The sequence below is a fragment of the Mus caroli genome, unplaced genomic scaffold (genome assembly GCF_978045245.1).
Source record: "Mus caroli unplaced genomic scaffold, Mus_caroli_1 scaffold_2, whole genome shotgun sequence".
Classification (NCBI taxonomy): domain Eukaryota; kingdom Metazoa; phylum Chordata; class Mammalia; order Rodentia; family Muridae; genus Mus; species Mus caroli.
Genome location: NW_028227257.1, coordinates 111312760 through 111330247, shown reverse-complemented (window position 1 = coordinate 111330247; position 17488 = coordinate 111312760). Strand labels below are relative to the sequence as shown.

Below are 17488 nucleotides of genomic sequence, written 5' to 3'. Positions count from 1 at the left end.
ATTTCTATCACAGGACACTTGACCAGAACTTTCATAATTTAGCTTAGTTTTACTGGTGTTTTGCTCTCTTGACCATATGGATTTTTTTTAAAGATTTATTTATTTATTTATTTTATGTGAGTACTGTCACTCTCTTCAGACACACCAGAAGAGGGTCTCAGATCCCATTACAGATGGCTGTGAGCCACCATGTGGTTACTGGGAATTGAACTCAGACCCTCTGGAAGAGCAGTCAGTGCTTTTAACAGTTGAGCCATCTCTCCAGCCCTAGAGGGTTTTTTGTTTTGTTTTGATTTTGTTTGTTTGTTTGTTTTTAAATTGGCTGTGAAGATTAAAAACCCCTTGGAGATTAAATAAATGGAAAAAAAACAAATATCTTGTTGAATATTAATTAATTTTTGGTAATTCACATGAACTAAAACTTAAACCTAGATAAACATGAATCAAATCAGTATTGGTGGACAAAAAGACCTAGCCTTTCTATTTCATACTAAAATATCAATGGAAAGCATGACCAGATAGGCGGGAAAAGACATGTATCTTCATTCATTATAGAACTATGTGCTTTATGTTACATAAAATTCAGCATTTGCTAAGGCTGTGATTTATATGGGATGTGTCTCACAAGGGTTGATATGTGGACCCTGGCGTGGTGATATTAAGAAGTGATATGGTACATTTAAGAGGAAAGAGGATAGGCTTGGTACATGGTAATTTGATTATTGCTGCCATTCCTCTCAGAATTGATTAATCTCATTTTGGGAGACCTGGATAGTTCTTAAAAGGAGGTAATTATACCACAGTAACTACAGCAGCTAGGAAACCACTATTTTATAGCATACTTTTAAATACATTATATATATCTATATATCTATCTCTATCTATATAGTTTAAATGCAGTTAACCCATATGGTGGGATAATGGTCCCTTTAGAAGCCATAGACTATCTATCTATCAATCAGAAACTCCAGAACTAAGTATGAGATATTTGCCTATGAGTTGTTGTCCAGGGGTTTCCAAGAGCCAACCCCCTCCCCAGACAATATAGTTATTGTCACTGCTCTTGGTTACCTATCAGAACATGAAGACAAAACTCTACTGCTGAAGATACCATATTCTTCTGTTGCAAGACTAGGAGAGATCAAGCCGGTACTCACCTGGAAACCTCCTCTCTAAGGGCTCTCAAGCTATGTGGAAGATAGTATTCTAGCTACCGAGGATGGAGTTATCTACAGCCCTAGCCAGCTGTAAAGCCGGAGAACCACCACAGTGACAGAATCAGTAAGATTCCCCCCTTGGCACAATAGTGGGACTTGTGACTTGGGGGAAATCAACAGCTATCTAAATTGTACCTGAAATGTGCTCGAATGGAAGGAATTCATTCCTGGTATTGTAAACCTAGCCAAAAAACAAACAAACAAACAAACAAAAAAACAACTTCATGTTTTGGGGGCGAAGGAGGTGCTCCTTTATTTCTAAAGTAATCTAGTTTTCCAACTGCTCTCCAAATACTCTCCAAATACTCATCTAGATATAGATCTATAGCCCAGCTTTCACATTTCATAAAAAAAAATCATTTCGTCTTTTTTTGCAGCAGATAGAGACTATTACAAAAGTCCACAACTAGCCAAAATGCAGAAAAGTAAGTGACCATGAACTGTTTGGCCCCAAAGGAGGCATCTATAACATAACCCCTGCACCTAAGGCTCAGGAAACGTCTTCAAAGAGAAGCTGGAGAGATAAGTGTCTGAAGACCAGGATGAAGGCTTTGCAGGAGCTTGTTATGGATAGCACAGGAATGTTGTGCAAGACCTGCAAAGACCACACCAGATGACATACTAACCTGAAGAGAAGACATTCCACAAGGTCTTGCCCCTATCAGCTACTGAGAAAGGGAAAACCAGCAATCCCTGCTTCTTTTTCCTCAGAAACAAGACCCTAATCCCAAGGGGTCAGCCTTAAACACATGCAAATAAAGACTAATGGGACTTAGTGGGTGGTGTGTGTGTGTGTGTGTGTGTGTGTGTGTGTGTGACTAGTGCAGAAGAAGAGATCATGAGTTCCAGAGGAAGTGGTTAGGAGGACGTGGATGGAATTGGAATAAAAGGAGGTACATATGCATGCTCATGTCTGTAATTCTCAAATCAAAATAAGAGGGTGCTCATGAAAATGAGACCGTTCCTCTCCACACTGTACCTTTCTGTTTCACTATGTGATCTTTCCCCCATAATGCCTTTCTGTCAGGACACCACCCACTGTACACTGTAGTCCTGGAGTTCTAAAAACAGACTGAATGATGGAACCATCAGATCATGTGCTTGCAGTCTCCAAACTGTGCCATAAACAAATAAACCTCTTTTCTGTTATGAAGAGCAGGTTGACCCCAGGCTTGCAATTATCCTGCCTTGGCTTTCCGACTTCAAGGATTGCAGGGGTATACATACCAACAGGCCAGAAAACTTCTGTATACATGGAGCATCCTTGAGTTGTAGCCATGGAAAATGAACTGTTACAAGTACATGTTGTTTTCTTACTCAAATGCAAATGTAACACTTGATTTTCCACCTCAATTACTTCCTTCCTTTACATTTATAAATATATTGTCTGTTATTCTGAGTGTAAATGGATGAACACAAGCTGCTAAACTGAAATTATCTGACGATCTTTGATGGCTTTTTGTATAAAAATGTACACATGCACGAGTGTGAGCACACACACACAAACACACACACACACCAGCCCAGTACTTACCCATTTTTCACCTGCTCCACTGTACACATCAATTGGAGGTTTTCTGTCTAGTAGTTGAAAAAAGCGTGCAGCTGATATTTTAGCTTTGGCATAGCTCGGTGTGTAGGAGAATGTTCTTCCGACAGCTGTTGCGCTCATTGCAATGGAAGAGATCACCCTGTAACCAGACAAACAAATACCCGGGTATTAGGAGGTGGGGTATCGGTAATATGAAGGCCTAAGAGTTGTAAGTGGTAGGCCCAAACAGCTTGAGCAAGTCTCTTCAGTCATGTCTAGAGTTGTAGGATATAGAGAAGTTAGTAGTTTTCAAATTGTGCTTTCTGTAAAAGGGTTGAGGGGTAGACTGAACAAGATAGGGTTCAGACCTCCAAACCCTAGCTCTTCCATATTAAAAACTTTTTTTTTTGTTTTTGTTTTTGAGGAGTGGAGTTCTTTTGGAAAGAAATTTAACAGATGAACAGATTGGTTTGACTTTTCTTCCCATTGTAACATTTAACGAGCCATTGATAAGTATGTAAAAGATATCAATGCGCAACAGAAGCATCTATTCTATGCTGAGCACACTTACAAGCCGTCCTTCAGGCAGGAGAAGGAAAATGCAATTGCCTGTGTCCTTCTGTTTGTCCCAGCTACTAACTATATCAACATGGATTTCAGGAATGAGTGAGCAAATGAATAAATGAGTTATGAGAGACAGCCTTGCTGATGCCTGTCCTTGAATGTGCATGGCAGCCCATAAGGCTACCATCAGTGCCATCTTTCCCAGAAGGCATCTTTCACATCTTCGTGGGGTGGGATGATAGATAGGGGATGTGCAAACATGTCTGTTACTGCTCATCGTGGAATCAGTGTTTATTTCAAGGGTGGAGTTGGAAATCCACATCCCCCAGGAGCCCAAGATAAGGTTTAAGAGATTGAAATGTTGGAGGTAGGAGAGGAAATGACAGGAGATGACTTTCTAGTTCTTAAAGGAGAAACTGGAAGTTTCCTATAGGCTCTTGATTCTTACATGCCGGCAAATAATTTGTTACACACCTTATATAAACGGACAGAAAGAACTCAACAGTTGCTGGTCCATCATTTTGGGTATAGCTTTAAATATGCAAGGGTTTAGTGGGTATAGTGGGTATAGTGGTTTGAATATGTTTGGACAAGGAAGTGGTACTATTAGGAGATATGGCCTTGTTGAAGAATGTGTGGCCTTGGTGGAGAAAGTGTGGTATTGTGGGAGTGGGCTTTAAGACCTTCCTCCTAGCTGCCTAGAAGCCAGTCTTCTAGAGGCCTTCAGATAAAGATGTAGAACTCTCACCTCCTCCTGCACCATGCCTGCCTGGGCACTGCCATGCTCCTGCCTTGATGATACTGGACTAAACCTCTGAACATGTAAGCCAGCCCTAATTAAATGTTATGAGAGTTGCCTGGGTCTTGGTACCTCTTCACAGCAATGGAAATCTGAACTAAGACAGTGGGCTAGCAGGAAAGTAGTAGAATTAAAATATCAGATGAGAGGATCGTGCTTCCAAACCCTCCAAACTTAAGATTGTCTCTGCCTTTACTACCAACAGCTACCACCTTCGTGTGCACCCTTACTTAGGCCCTCCCCTGTAGAGTAAGCAGACCTTGCCTTGACAAACAGAAAAATACCCTTCTTGGCCTATCATGTCCCTATTCAGAGAAAATGGCTAGAAATCAGTTTGTTTTGTAAGCCAGGAATAGAGTTAAAATATAATAGCCCTTGAGTCCACCTTGTTCAAGACCTTGAGAGTCTCAGCTTTAACATGTGTAAATATAATCATAATAGTTTATCCTATGATCCATCTCCTTGTAATCATATTTTTTTAACTCTTCCAGTCCAAATGTGGATTTCAGTTCTCAAATCTTTAAACCTAGGTTTAGTTGTGTGAGTTTTCTGTGCCAAAGAGACCCCAATAAATGGAATATAGAGAGACTTGAACATGCTTTCAATGTAGGGCATATTTCTTCTGTTGCATTTGAAACTCTAAGATCAGTCATAAAGGAAATGATCTCATTTGCTTGAGGAGAGAAGCATACACAGAGAAGTCTGTGAGAAAACCAAGTCCAGAAGAAATATTTCATGCCCTGTAGAGCCTTGAAAAAGAATAAACCCAGCTGCTTTAAGAGAGGATTCTTTGCTGGGTAGCAAGAAAGCAAAGTAACAAAACTGGGCACCATTGCCCCCCCCCCCAGTGTCAATATCATATATCATATGACCATTTGGATATTCCTCACCTAAAAACATAGCTGAAGTCCAGATCTTCATAGACTATTAAGTAACCTCCATATTTATAGGCTGCAGAATTGGCAAGAAATGATATCCCCTGGGAAAAGGCATAGCAGAGGCCATAGACATTTGCCTTTCTAATGGCAGTCTTGTATGACTTCTCCAGCTCAACCTCAAATGCTTTAATAAATCTTCCCTCCAGTCCAATTCCAGCCACCGTGCGGATATTGCTAAGGGCTTCGTTGGTGATCTGAAAAAGGAAAGAGTCTGAGGAGACAAAAGGTAGGAATATCTCTTTTCATGCCATTGCTGTAGCCACCCAGATTTGTCACACATGACAGAAAATAGCACAGAGAAGTTGCTGCGGGTCAACCCAACCAGACCATGGGATATCTGTCACTTATACTCTGTCTCTAGCATGGCTTCATTACCTCCACTTGCTGGGGGGAAGAGACAGTGTGAGGCAAGGTCCTCCCATGCTTGTCCTGGACAAGCTTTAAAACTGTTCTGCTAATCCATTTGAAATGTCTACAATGCTGTCTTTGAATGTCTTCTGAGCAAAACACCTATTTAATATAATTTCGAAGCACTAAAGACTATTTTCCAAGATTGCTACCCGGTAAACCATCTCCTCTAAGAGCACACAACTGCATATCACTAGTTAAAAGTATAAGTTCATCTTTCGTTTACATGGTGACCATGCATTTAAAAGCAGTTTAAGGTCCACTGTTAATGAATTGGGGTACTCCATCATTAAAGATGCTATTTTCCACACTGGCACCCAAAGTGCTTTGGCTACTTGGACAGCATCACATTCTCTGACTGAAAAGTGATAGAACATATTCATGAGTAAGTTTATGAAACATGAGTATATGACTCAGGCCAGGCAGTAAAAGCCCAGAATACCTAGGCTTGGGAAACTAAGGTAGGAGAATCCTAGCTCAAGACCTGCTTGGCCTTCTGCCTGAATTCAGTGCCATCTGGGAAACTTGATAAGACCATGTCTCAATATTAAAAAAAAAAAAAAGTAAATAGCTCAGTTTTGAAGTGCTTGCAATAACAAAATCTAGGCTCAGTAAACTCTGTGTTTAGTCTCTAGCAACAAAAAGCAAAAACAAAAAGAATTCATTTTACGTATGATTGATCCCTCAACTCCTCCCTCCCTCCCTCCCTCTATGTTATTGTTGCTTGAGACAACATCTCAAGTAAACAGGCTGAACTCGAACTCACTATGTAACAGAGAATCACCTTGAACTTCTGATCTTTTGCCTCTGCCCCCAAGTTCTAAGATCAGTGCAGGCTGTGCCAAGCCCGGCACATCGGGTTTTTTTTTTTTTTCTCCTCTCCCAATTGACAAATATCTGTGTCATCGTCCCCTCACTCATTCCTGTGTTCAGATATTAGTTACAATAGACTTTCTAAAAATGCATATCTAAACCCTGAATCCTACACTGTATTTTATGATTGTATTTTTTTTACTCTTCATTGTAATTAAAATTTATTTTTTTTTAATTTTTAATATTTTTATTACATATTTTCCTCAATTACATTTCCAATGCTATCCCAAAAGTCCCCCATAGCGCCCCCCACTTCCCTACCCACCCATTCCCATTCTTTTGGCCCTGGCATTCCCCTATATTGGGGCATATAAAGTTTGCAAGTCCAATGGGCCTCTCTTTCCATTGATGGCCAACTAGGCCATCTTTCAATACATATGCAGCTAGAGACAAGAGCTCTGGGGTTCTGGTTAGTTCATCATGTTGTTCCAACTATAGGGTTGCAGATCCCTTTAGCTCCTTGGGTACTTTCTCTAGCTCCTCCATTGGGAGCCCTGTGATACATTATGATTGTATTTGAGAAAGACATTTGCCTTTGGCTTAGCAAATGCTAAAGTGTCAAAGTTGAAAGTATGTTTTCAGGGTAATCATTTAGCTGAGAAAACAACAACAACAACAAAAACAACACCTCCTTTAGTAGAACTGTCTACCTCTGTAAGGGAGAATATATAAAATGTAGAATGAATAGCCAAGAGGAAATCAAATTTAGCACTCTTTCTCCTTGCCTGGTCAAAATAATGCATCAAAACTTTATTGTCATAGTGTCCAGGTAGAGACAAGGGTGTCTCTTTGTACTTCTCATTTTCAACAGTTTACTTGATAACCACCTAGCCATTAGAAGGGAAATGAGGTCTATAAGATTACCTGGCCAGCCTTCTCCAGAGTTTCCTTGTCTTGAGAAGCGAATCCTGTCAGCATTTTTGTCTGTACAGCTCCCGATAAAGCCAAAAAGGGGAAGAAGACTGATATAACCAGACTGAGCTTCCAGCTAAAGAGGAAGGCGATGAGCACGGCCACAAAGATGTTAGTGAAGGAATTGACCATCATCCCAACTTGAGAGCCAGTAGCCTGCAAATCAAAAGGAACCAACCCATTTCAGACACAGTCTTTCTTACCAGACACTAGTATGTGACAAGCTATTTCATACTGAACCATTCTTTTCTTATTGTGATAAAATATCCATGACAATATTTAGCTTTTTAGCCATTCCTAAGTCCATAACTCAGGGGCACTAAAAACAAAACCAACATGTATAAAGTCCTCCCAGTGGTGTGTGGCTAACACATCTATGCTCAATCTCTCTCATCCTCTCCATCTCTGAAACTCTTTACCCATCAGATTATGATCTCACCTTTCTCCCTTGGGCCACTGGCAATAACTGCTCTACTCTCTGTCTGTGTGAATGTGCTCTTCTAGGTACCTCATAAAAGTGGGGTTATATGATATTTATGCTTATGTGTCTGGGTTATTTTGCTAAATATAAGATTATTCAGGACTTGTCTACATTGTGAAACATATTACAATTTCATTCCTTTTGAAGGTATAAACATTCTGTTGCACATATAAACAACATTTTGTCTATCTATTATTCACCAGTGAGCTTTTGACTATTCACCAGAGTCCTTTTGACTATTGTGAATAATAATTTTGAAAGATGAATTCTGAAAATGAAGAGATAATAAGTTATATAAAATATAGTTGGAAAATTACTAACAGACCACACCAAGTAGAAGAAAGAATATCACAGGTTGAGTGAAGATTCTTTTAAATTATCATATTCAAACAAAAATAAATAGAATGGAGAGACCTTACAAGATCTCTGGAACACAGTGTCATGGTTTGTATATGCTTAGCCCAGGGAGTGGCACTCTTTGGAGGTATTGGAGTAAGTGTGGTCTTGTTGGAATAGGTGTGTTACTGTGGGCATGGGCTTTAAAACCCTCATCCTAGCTGCCTGGAAGCTAGTCTTCTTCTAGCTGCCTCCAGATGAATATGTAGAACTCTCAACTCCTCCTGCACCATGCCTGCCTGGATGCTGCCATGTTCCTGCCTTGATGATGCTGGACTGAACTTCTTAACCTGTAAGCCAGCCCCAATTAAATGTCCTTATCAGAGTTGCCTTGGTCAGGACATCTGTTCACAGCAGTGAAACTCTAAGACACACTACTAAAGATTAAGATCTCTACATCATGATTGACACAAAGTAAATAAAGGTTAAACGTATAAAAATATATTTAATAAAACAAAAACCCAAGAAAATTCTTTAACCTTGGGAAAGACATAACATCCCAGAGTAGGATGCCTATAGAGGCCCAGAAAGATACAATCAGAAAAGATTTTCACCCTAACATAGACTGGTAGAAAAAAAAATCAGGACAAAGATAGAATTTTTAAACTCTCCAAAAGAAAAGCACAAAATCATAGCTAAAATCAACTATATCAGACTAATAGCTGAACCCCTATAGAACAGGAGTGCATGAGACGGCGCACTGTAAATTCCAGAAGAAAACTACTGCCAATGTAGATCTCCTCACCCCAAAAGGCAATCCTTCAGAATCAAAGGCAAACTAAAGACCTTAGTCAAAAACTAAGGGTATTATGGGCTGGCAAGATGTCTCAGCTGGTAAAAAGTGCTTGATGCTAAGAATGGCAACTTGAGTTCAAACCCCAGGTCTCACATAGTGGAATGAGCGAACCAATTCCTGAAAGTTGTCCTTTGACTTCAACATAGGCACACATAGGAACATATGAATGCACATACAAACAAACAAATAAATATCAAAAAATTTTAAAAACTAAAGAAATTTATGGCTACCAGACCAGCTTTACAAAAGATGCTTGATGGAGTTGTATATCCAGAAGTGGAAGAAAGATAATTAACAAGACAGCACATAAACATATAAGGACCCTTCTCTTGCATATGAGCTCTTTATTTCTCTCTTCTTTCCTCCCCTGGTCTGTATATGAGTTCCAGGACACCCAGAGCTACACAGTGAGATTCTGTCTTAAAAACAAGCAAATAAACAAAAAGGAAAAGGAGGAGAAAACAGAAGAGGAGGAGGAAGAAGAGGAAGAAGAGGAAGGAAGAAGAGGAAGAAAAGAATATATTATGTAAAACAACTATTATACAAATAGCTAGGATACTTCTATCTAGAAGATACTTCCATCTAGAAGATACTTCAACTAGAATTTCCTCCAAAAAAAAAAAAATGAAAAAAAAAAAACTCTTCAGAGGATCCAGCCATCCCTTTCTTGGTTATATATCTAAATCTGTATGCCTATGTTTATGGTGGAACTAGCCACAAGAGTTAAAGTATGGGACATACTTTCATATTCTTTCTCATATGTGGAAACGACAAAAGGCATGTGTGTAGATACACACATGCACACACAATTCGTATTGCAAAGGAATAGGAAAGTTATTGAGGATTGTGGGTTATGTAGCTGAGAGGTGGAGAGACATGATCAATTGTGTTGAAAATCACAATATAAAGTGATTAGTGCATTAAAATTATGTATTACATTATCTTTAAAATACCCTTGTAGAAGAATACATAATGATGAAAATATGCTCCCATCAGAAGTTTGGGGGAGAGTAAAGAAAAGCAGAAATGCCCTATATACATACAGTACAGCGCCCCTACTATGGGGAGGTTTTCCTCCCAGGCTTCATAAATCATGCTTTTTTCTTTTCATTTAGAAAGTGGGTGGATGTACTGGCTAGTTTTGTTTCAACTTGACACAGCTGGAGTTATCACAGAGAAAGGAGCTTCAGTTGAGGAAATGCCTCCATGAGATACAACTGTAAGGCATTTTCTCAATTAGTGATCAAGGGGAGAGACCCCTTGTGGGTGGTGCCATCTCTGGGCTGGTAGTCTTGGGTTCTATAAGAGAACAGGCTGAGCAAGCCAGAGGAGGCAAGCCAGTAAAGAACATCCCTCCATGGCCTCTGCTCAGCTCCTGCTTCCTGACCTGCTTGAGTTCCAGTCCTGACTTCCTTTGGTGATGAACAGCAATGTGAAAGAGTAAGCTGAATAAACCCTTTCCTCCCCAACTTGCTTCTTGGTCATCATGTTTGTGCAGGAATAGAAACCCTGACTAAGACAGTGGAGATTTGGGAGGTAGATTTGACTCTCAGCACTTTAACCCCAATCCCGGGCTTTATAAAGGTCCAGACTGATCATACACAGCTGTGTTAAGTCTCTTGAACAAGGCTGCAGGTTGTGGGATTTAGACACCACAGCTTTGACTCCCTGGGTCAGAAATGTAGCTCTTTGAAGTTTGTGTGTGTGTGTGCATGTGTGACAGAGAGAGAAAGAGAGGGAAAGGAGAGGGAGAGGGAGGGGGAGTGGAAGGGGGAGAAAAAGAGAGAGCGAGAGCGAGAGAAGAGAGAGAGATTGTATAGATAGTAAGCATCTCTCTTCTTTTCCCTATTTCCCAATGGAAATCTTTCAAAGATTGCAAGGTTGCTCACAACATAACTCTGGGTGCTCAAGGGAAGATATTTCTACACACTTTTTCCTTCTAGGGGCCACATATGAGGTTGGTAAGATCTAACCTCCTGGGTCTTAGAAATGTCTGAGAAAACATCTCAGTTGCTAGACTCAGAAGATGAAACCACCAATCATAGCAGATTGATGTGTGTCTTAACACTAAGTCTAGGCATGCCTAAGGGACACTATTGTGTAATTCTCAGAGTGTTCTACAGTACGAACATCTATGTAATATACCCCTGCTCCCTACTCTATGGCTAAATGTCTTTCTCTAAAATTCATATTGAAATCTAATTCCCCACTGGAGAAGTATTATTGTTAGAGCCTTTGGGCATGATTAGATTGTAAAACTCTGTCTTCCCAAGTTGGGTTATTAAAACCAGAATAAAAGAAGGTGGCAGCAGCCCCTCTAACCTTCTGCCACAGGAAGATGGAATACAAAGGTACCATCTTTGAGTCATACCCTTACCAGACATAACCTATCCCTATCTTGATCTTAAACATCCCAACCTACTTCCTATGAGAAAAAAAAATGTGTCTGCTATTTGTAAATTGCTTCATCTAAGATGTTTTGTTACAACATCCCAAATGGACAAAGACACTCCCAAGGCTTACCCCTTGAACTTGGGAAGCATCTGTAGCAAGCCTAGTTGTCAGTACTCCAGGATTATTTCTGAGGTCATCGAACCAGCCAATATCTTGTCTTAGCATTGCCTTGAAGCCAAATTTACGCAGCCTCTTTGTGAGGAGCTCTCCAGATTTGGCAAAATTGTAACCCTAAAAACATAAAGAAGGAATCTTTGCTGAGATTTTTACATGAAGATGGGGGTATGGATAGGCAAATAATTTAATGGAAGATAAAATTACCTGCAGAAATTGTGTGAAAAATGATACACAGCCCAGGATGACAAAGAACAGGCACATGCTGTAAATCTCTGACCTTTGTTGTTCTTTACCAATGAGTGAAAAAGTCTTTGGAAGATAAGTAGGGAAGAAAGGTTGTTAGTATAAACAATAACAAAATAAATATACTTGACTATTTAAACAAATTTTCACATTTGTTCAATCCGATAGAATGTCAGTAAGAGTGAACTTCAATATCAATATAAAGATGAGGGGATCATCATGTGTCAGTGCAGAATATCAGCTGTACTGAATGGAGCACTGCAGCCAAGGATGCTGATGAGGGAGGGAGGCAAAGATGCTCATGTTGGAGGGAGTTAAGGATGCTGATGAGGGAGGGAAGGATGCTGATGAGGGAGGGAAGCAAGAAATGCACAGGAAATCTCTGGAACATCCTCTTAATTTTGCTGTAAAACTAATACTGTCTGTTCAAAAACACTTTAAAATGGCTTCACTTGAAACACACTAGTTTTTAAACCAAAGTTAGTGATTAACATTATGATGACTTAAATTGGTTATGTGGCAAGGTTCCTGGAAGATTTAAACCAATCCCAACAATTACAGAAGTTGCCCCCTACCCCCCACCCCCATCACCAAGTTGGTTTGATTTAAGCAGTGGTGTTGGTTTTTTCTCCAATATAGAAGAAAAAGAAAGAAAGTATGGCCAAATCACAGTTATCCTTTAAGAAGTAAGGGAGCAAAGAGAGAGGAAGGAAGAGAGGGAAGAAAAGGAGGAAGAGGGACACAAAGACATTATTGAGAACTTGAGAATGCCAGACTGTGGAAAACCATGGTTATTGTTTCAACTCTTATTTGGATCAAATAATGGACACAATAAAGATTATTTTTTTAAACTCTGGTATATATAGTCTTACATTTAGTATATATATATATATACATATATATATATATATATATATATATATATATATATATATACACACACACACATATATGCTACTGCACAATGTACTGTCCTAGGCCTAGGAAAGAAAAGAATGTGAAATCTGAGCCTGCTGCTGTTGTCCTACAGTAAACTGGAATTCTTCTTTCCTCAAAGGCCATGGAAATTGTGACTAGAGTCATTACTATTTACTATTTTGATTACTAAATGATATTCTTCAATACATGGTGAATTTACTGACAATTGCTTAAGCACCTAGCTGAGGAACAAGTTTTTGCAATAAGGAAACTGAGTAAACAGTGTCTTCTGGTGGCAAAGCTAAAATGGCTTTTCCTCACAACAAAACCATTGTTATTCAGACTAAATTAACTAGGAGAACTCAGGAAAAGTATGGATTGGACAGATGTATAGTAAGTTCTTATTTATTCTCTCTCTGTCTCTGTCTCTGTTGTCTCTCTCTGTGTTCCTCCCCACCTCCCTTTTTCTCTTCAGGCTCTCTCACAGTCCTGGGATTAGCCATTTTTCCAGTGAGCCCTAACGAGGATCGTCTGGTCTCCCCGCAGCTGGACTGCATGTGCATCACCAAGTGCAGCTTTTCATAGGAATTGAAGTCAGACTTGCATGTTTGCGAGGCAAGCACTTTATTGACTCCATTCCAGTCATTCTGAAATAATTTGAACAGCTAGAACAACGCCAGCATTGAGCTGCTCTAAGAAAACCATTTGTTCAACACATATTTGGTGAATACCTACTATGTGCCAAATAAATCTCCTCAGAAAGAAAATGTACAGTATTGCATTAGTAAAGCTTTCCTGTGAAACAAAACAATCTGTTCCTTTTTTTTTTTTTTTTTTTTTTTTACATGTGTCTTGTCTCTCCATAGTAACAGAAAATACAGGTTTCAGGACACGCATTGCTTAATGGATAATAATACTTGATGCTGGAAAAGGGAAACAAAACCATCTCTCTTTCTTCACCACCAGGGCCAAGTTTACAAGTTTAACAAGTTTGCATTTTATTTTGCATCAGCACTCATCTTAATTAATAAAAAATCTATAATGATTTGGCAGTGATGGTTCAGTACTGACATTGTTTTTGCCTGATGTTTGTGTGCTCAAAGAATTTTTTGTTTGTTCATTTTAATTCCAGGTCTTAAAGAGAGCAGCTAAGGCAACTGCAATGATAATTTTTAAACTTTATTGTGTAAAATGAGAAAAGGTAAAAAATAAAAGTGAAAAAAAAAAGCTGTTCTGCGTTGAACATAAACTACAAAGCAGAGAGAGAGAGAGAGAGAGAGAGAGAGAGAGAGAGAGAGAGAGAGAGAGAGAGAGAGAGAGAGAGAGAGAGAGGTTGGTTCTAAATCAATGAGATTTTACTATTTCTAGGACAGTTTCTACAGCTTTTATACCTTCTAGAAACTGGGTTCTAAGACAGCATAGTAATTCTTAACAGACTTGTGCAACCAACTAGTTCATAGAATTTACAATTCAAGATATTATAAAACAGATCTACACAGATATCCTTGAAACCTCCAACTGCTATGCAGCAGTGACCTCTCCCTACAAAGACTGCCCGCTGTAGATGAGTCCACCTAATACTCATAGAAAACCAAGGACACAAACACTAAGACATTTGCCTGAGTCCATTCATCTAAGAGTTATTCATGAAAAGGAAGTTCCCAGTTTCCAGCTTCTTTATTAATTCTGGGTATGCCCTTTGGCTGATGGGAGTATCTACATAGTCCAGACAGAGAAATTGACTAATGTTAAAATCCACATGACTGTTTATTTCAAGATTAAGCCTTTATCTTGATTGGATTAAGACTTTACCCATAGTCTTTTTTGCCATAAAATCTTGTTCCATGAGTTCTTTGTACATTCTTAGTTTTGAAATGCAGCCCAATAGACTACCCTAGAACCCTCTGTTCTTAGACTGTCTGTGGCTCAGAAACACATCTTTCTATTTGTGTCATGGTAAAACTTGTTTAAATGGAAAGCAGCCATAAAATTCTTGCTACGTGTCAGATATCAAATGTGTGGCTTAACCAATCTTAAATTAGGATTTCCTTAAAATTAGGATTTTCACAGCAATCCAGGAAGTAGGTTTCTTGTTTCATAGTAAAGAAATATACACAAATAATACAGAGATATAAAACCATCCCAGGACTGGCTGCTTCTTGTGCCTATGCTTTTCCAGCCTGCCACATCTGACTTGCAGTGGTTTGAACACTTGGCACATCTTCCATCCGAAACAGACCCAGGGAAAGTGAAACCAATACGTTATATTTTAGCTGTGTATGGAGGCTTAGGTAGGTTAGCAACCAGGGTTTTATTTATGCACATTTAATGGACACACGTGTGGTTTAATATACCACACATTAATGCAATATACCCTTTAAGTGTGTCAGGATAAAACCAGGGCGATTAGAAACAGACTCATGACCCCCTGTGAGATGAAATCATCTTGAGTATGATGATGAGAATGTAATGATTATGCTAAGACAAATAGAAATAATCTTCCTTAACCTTAAGACTGTGATTTCTTCATCCTCTTCCTCTTAGTGAATGTAACACTAAGAACATTAACAATAAACCGGGCTTGGGTTCCAGCAACTAGATCCTGATTTTGTTGTTGTAGACCCTTCAATAAAAGTTTTATTGGTCAGTCTAACTCCATCCCAGTGCTAAATGGAAGTCTCACAAGGTCACAGGAATGAAGTCTTTATCACTAACAGAGGGGAACACTCAAGTCTAGCAGATAGTATCTATGTAGTCCAGACAGAGTAGCTGGCTATTGATTACCCATCCTTAGAACCCCTGTTCTTAGACTGGCTGTGGTTCAGAAACACATCTTCTTGCTTCGTTATTATATTTCCTGATGCGGCCAATTCACAGTTCTAGAGCCAGAAGCTGTCTTCAAGGTCATCTTTGTCAACTCCCATTTTATAACTGAGGGAACCAAGTCCCAGAGAATAGGATAAAGTCTAGGACATAAAGGACATGGCCAGTAAGCAGCAGAGCCAATTTTAGGAAAAAGGCCTCTTGGGACCCAAGAAACCTCTTATAGTGGTTAACATAGGAACATTGAGTAAATATCTTCTTGGTTCCACTTTTGCTGAGGTCTAATGAGATAAGCAGGTCTAGACACCCCTCTCTCGGCATACTCCAAAGACTTGGCTTCCTGCTGCAGAGACACTTGTATGTTCATGCTCACTGCAGCTCTATTTCCAATAGTTAGGAAACAGATGTCCATGAGCTGGTGCCTGGGTAATGAAGAAGTGGTTCACGTACACAGTGGAATTTTATTCAGCTATGGCACACCCCCCCCCCCCCATACATATAAGCTCAGAGTACATCATGGAATGGGGAACAGAAAGAACATAAGAGCTGAAGGATTAGACATGCTATGAAATGCAGTCTTCTGAATGGGCATGCCCATTGCAGTCATGGTCTCAAACAGCTTTGTCAACCTGAACACATCAAGCTTGTCAACATCCGAACATGGACTGGGGAGAGAGGTTCATGAAATCTCACTTCTAATTGATGAACTATTGGCACTTAGTGACTGTCGGGGAAGGAGAAGTAATTTTTCCTAGTGTTACAGCTTCTGGTATATGTTCATGCTTCAGTGAACAGCTCTCCCGACTCCTGTTCATGCAAGCAACCATAATTAAATTCAGTGGGCCCTTTAACAAAACATGAAAGTAGGAGGGGGTTTTGTTGTGAAGGATTCCAAAGGGCATGGGGGGTGGGTAGACTAAAAGAGGGTAATGGGGAGGACACGACCATCCTCTACTGTCTGTCTGTCTGTATGGATTTGTCAAAGAATGAATATGTTTAGAAAGAGAAAATCAGTGAAGAAGTCAACATTCCAGGTGTCCTTTATACCACAACATCTCAGCATCTACATTTCAGACTCATCCCTACTCTTTCTTCTAACATATGTTCCTCTTGCTCAGCAAGGTCCCACCCAGACCCTCTCCCTGATGGAATGGCAGCTGGAGAGGTCAGTAAAGCCTGATCTTGTCCTCCATCCCAGACCAATAACAGAAGGATGGCCAGTAAACAAGCCATAGACTCATATTTGTTGAATGGTGGGTGCTCTCTATTATCTTTCTGTCTAATGAGCATCTTCCTCACTTCCCGGAAACTTCACAGGAAAAGTACCAATACTGTGACACGGTGGTGTCAAGTCCCTAGCATGATGCCTAAGGGAGGCCATCAGCAAATTCTTGTTGGATAAATAAAAGAACATGTGTTTATATTTGGATGCAGTATCTACTAGAAAATAAAGAAATATACATTAATTATTTTAAAAGATTTTCAGCATAAAAGATTGTGGCGCCACGTAAGCAGAAACTCAATTAACTAGAGCTATGTTTACAATTGCCTGACTTCCCGAAAGCAATGTGATTAAAAATGGAGAGAGACAGGGCCGGAGAGATGGCTTAAGAAGGAAGACCAAAGTGTGGATACTTCGATCCTTCTTAGAAGGGGGAACAAATACCCATGGAAGATGTACGGGCTAGTTTTGTGTCAACTTGACACAGGCTGGAGTTATCACAGAGAAAGGAGCTTCAACTGAGGAAATGCCTCCATGAGATCCAGCTGCAAGGCATTTTCTTAATTAGTGATCAAGGGGGAAGGGCCCCTTGTGGGTGGGACCAGCTCTGGGTTGGTAGTCTTGGGTTCTATAAGAAAGCAGGCTGAGCAAGCCAGGGGAAGCAAGCCAGTAAGGAACATCCCTCCATGGCCTCTGCATCAGCTCCTGCTTCCTGACCTGCCTGAGTTCCAGTCCTGACATCCTTTGGTGATTAACAACAATGTGGAAAGTGTAAGCTGAATAAACCCTTTCTTCC

At 39.8% G+C, this 17488-nt stretch overlaps 1 protein-coding gene across 1 annotated transcript in view; it reads right to left on the bottom strand.

The window, feature by feature from the left end:
- The window catches only part of Abcb11 (ATP binding cassette subfamily B member 11), a 119306-nt gene that overhangs the window by 20196 nt on the left and 81622 nt on the right, over positions 1–17488 (bottom strand). The window contains exons 20-24 of the mRNA XM_021182286.3: positions 11691–11795; positions 11439–11600; positions 7195–7398; positions 5002–5243; positions 2752–2908 (exon numbers count right to left, since the gene is read on the bottom strand). Coding sequence (XP_021037945.1) covers positions 2752–2908; positions 5002–5243; positions 7195–7398; positions 11439–11600; positions 11691–11795 — 870 coding nt within the window. The remainder of the gene's footprint in view (positions 1–2751; positions 2909–5001; positions 5244–7194; positions 7399–11438; positions 11601–11690; positions 11796–17488) is intronic.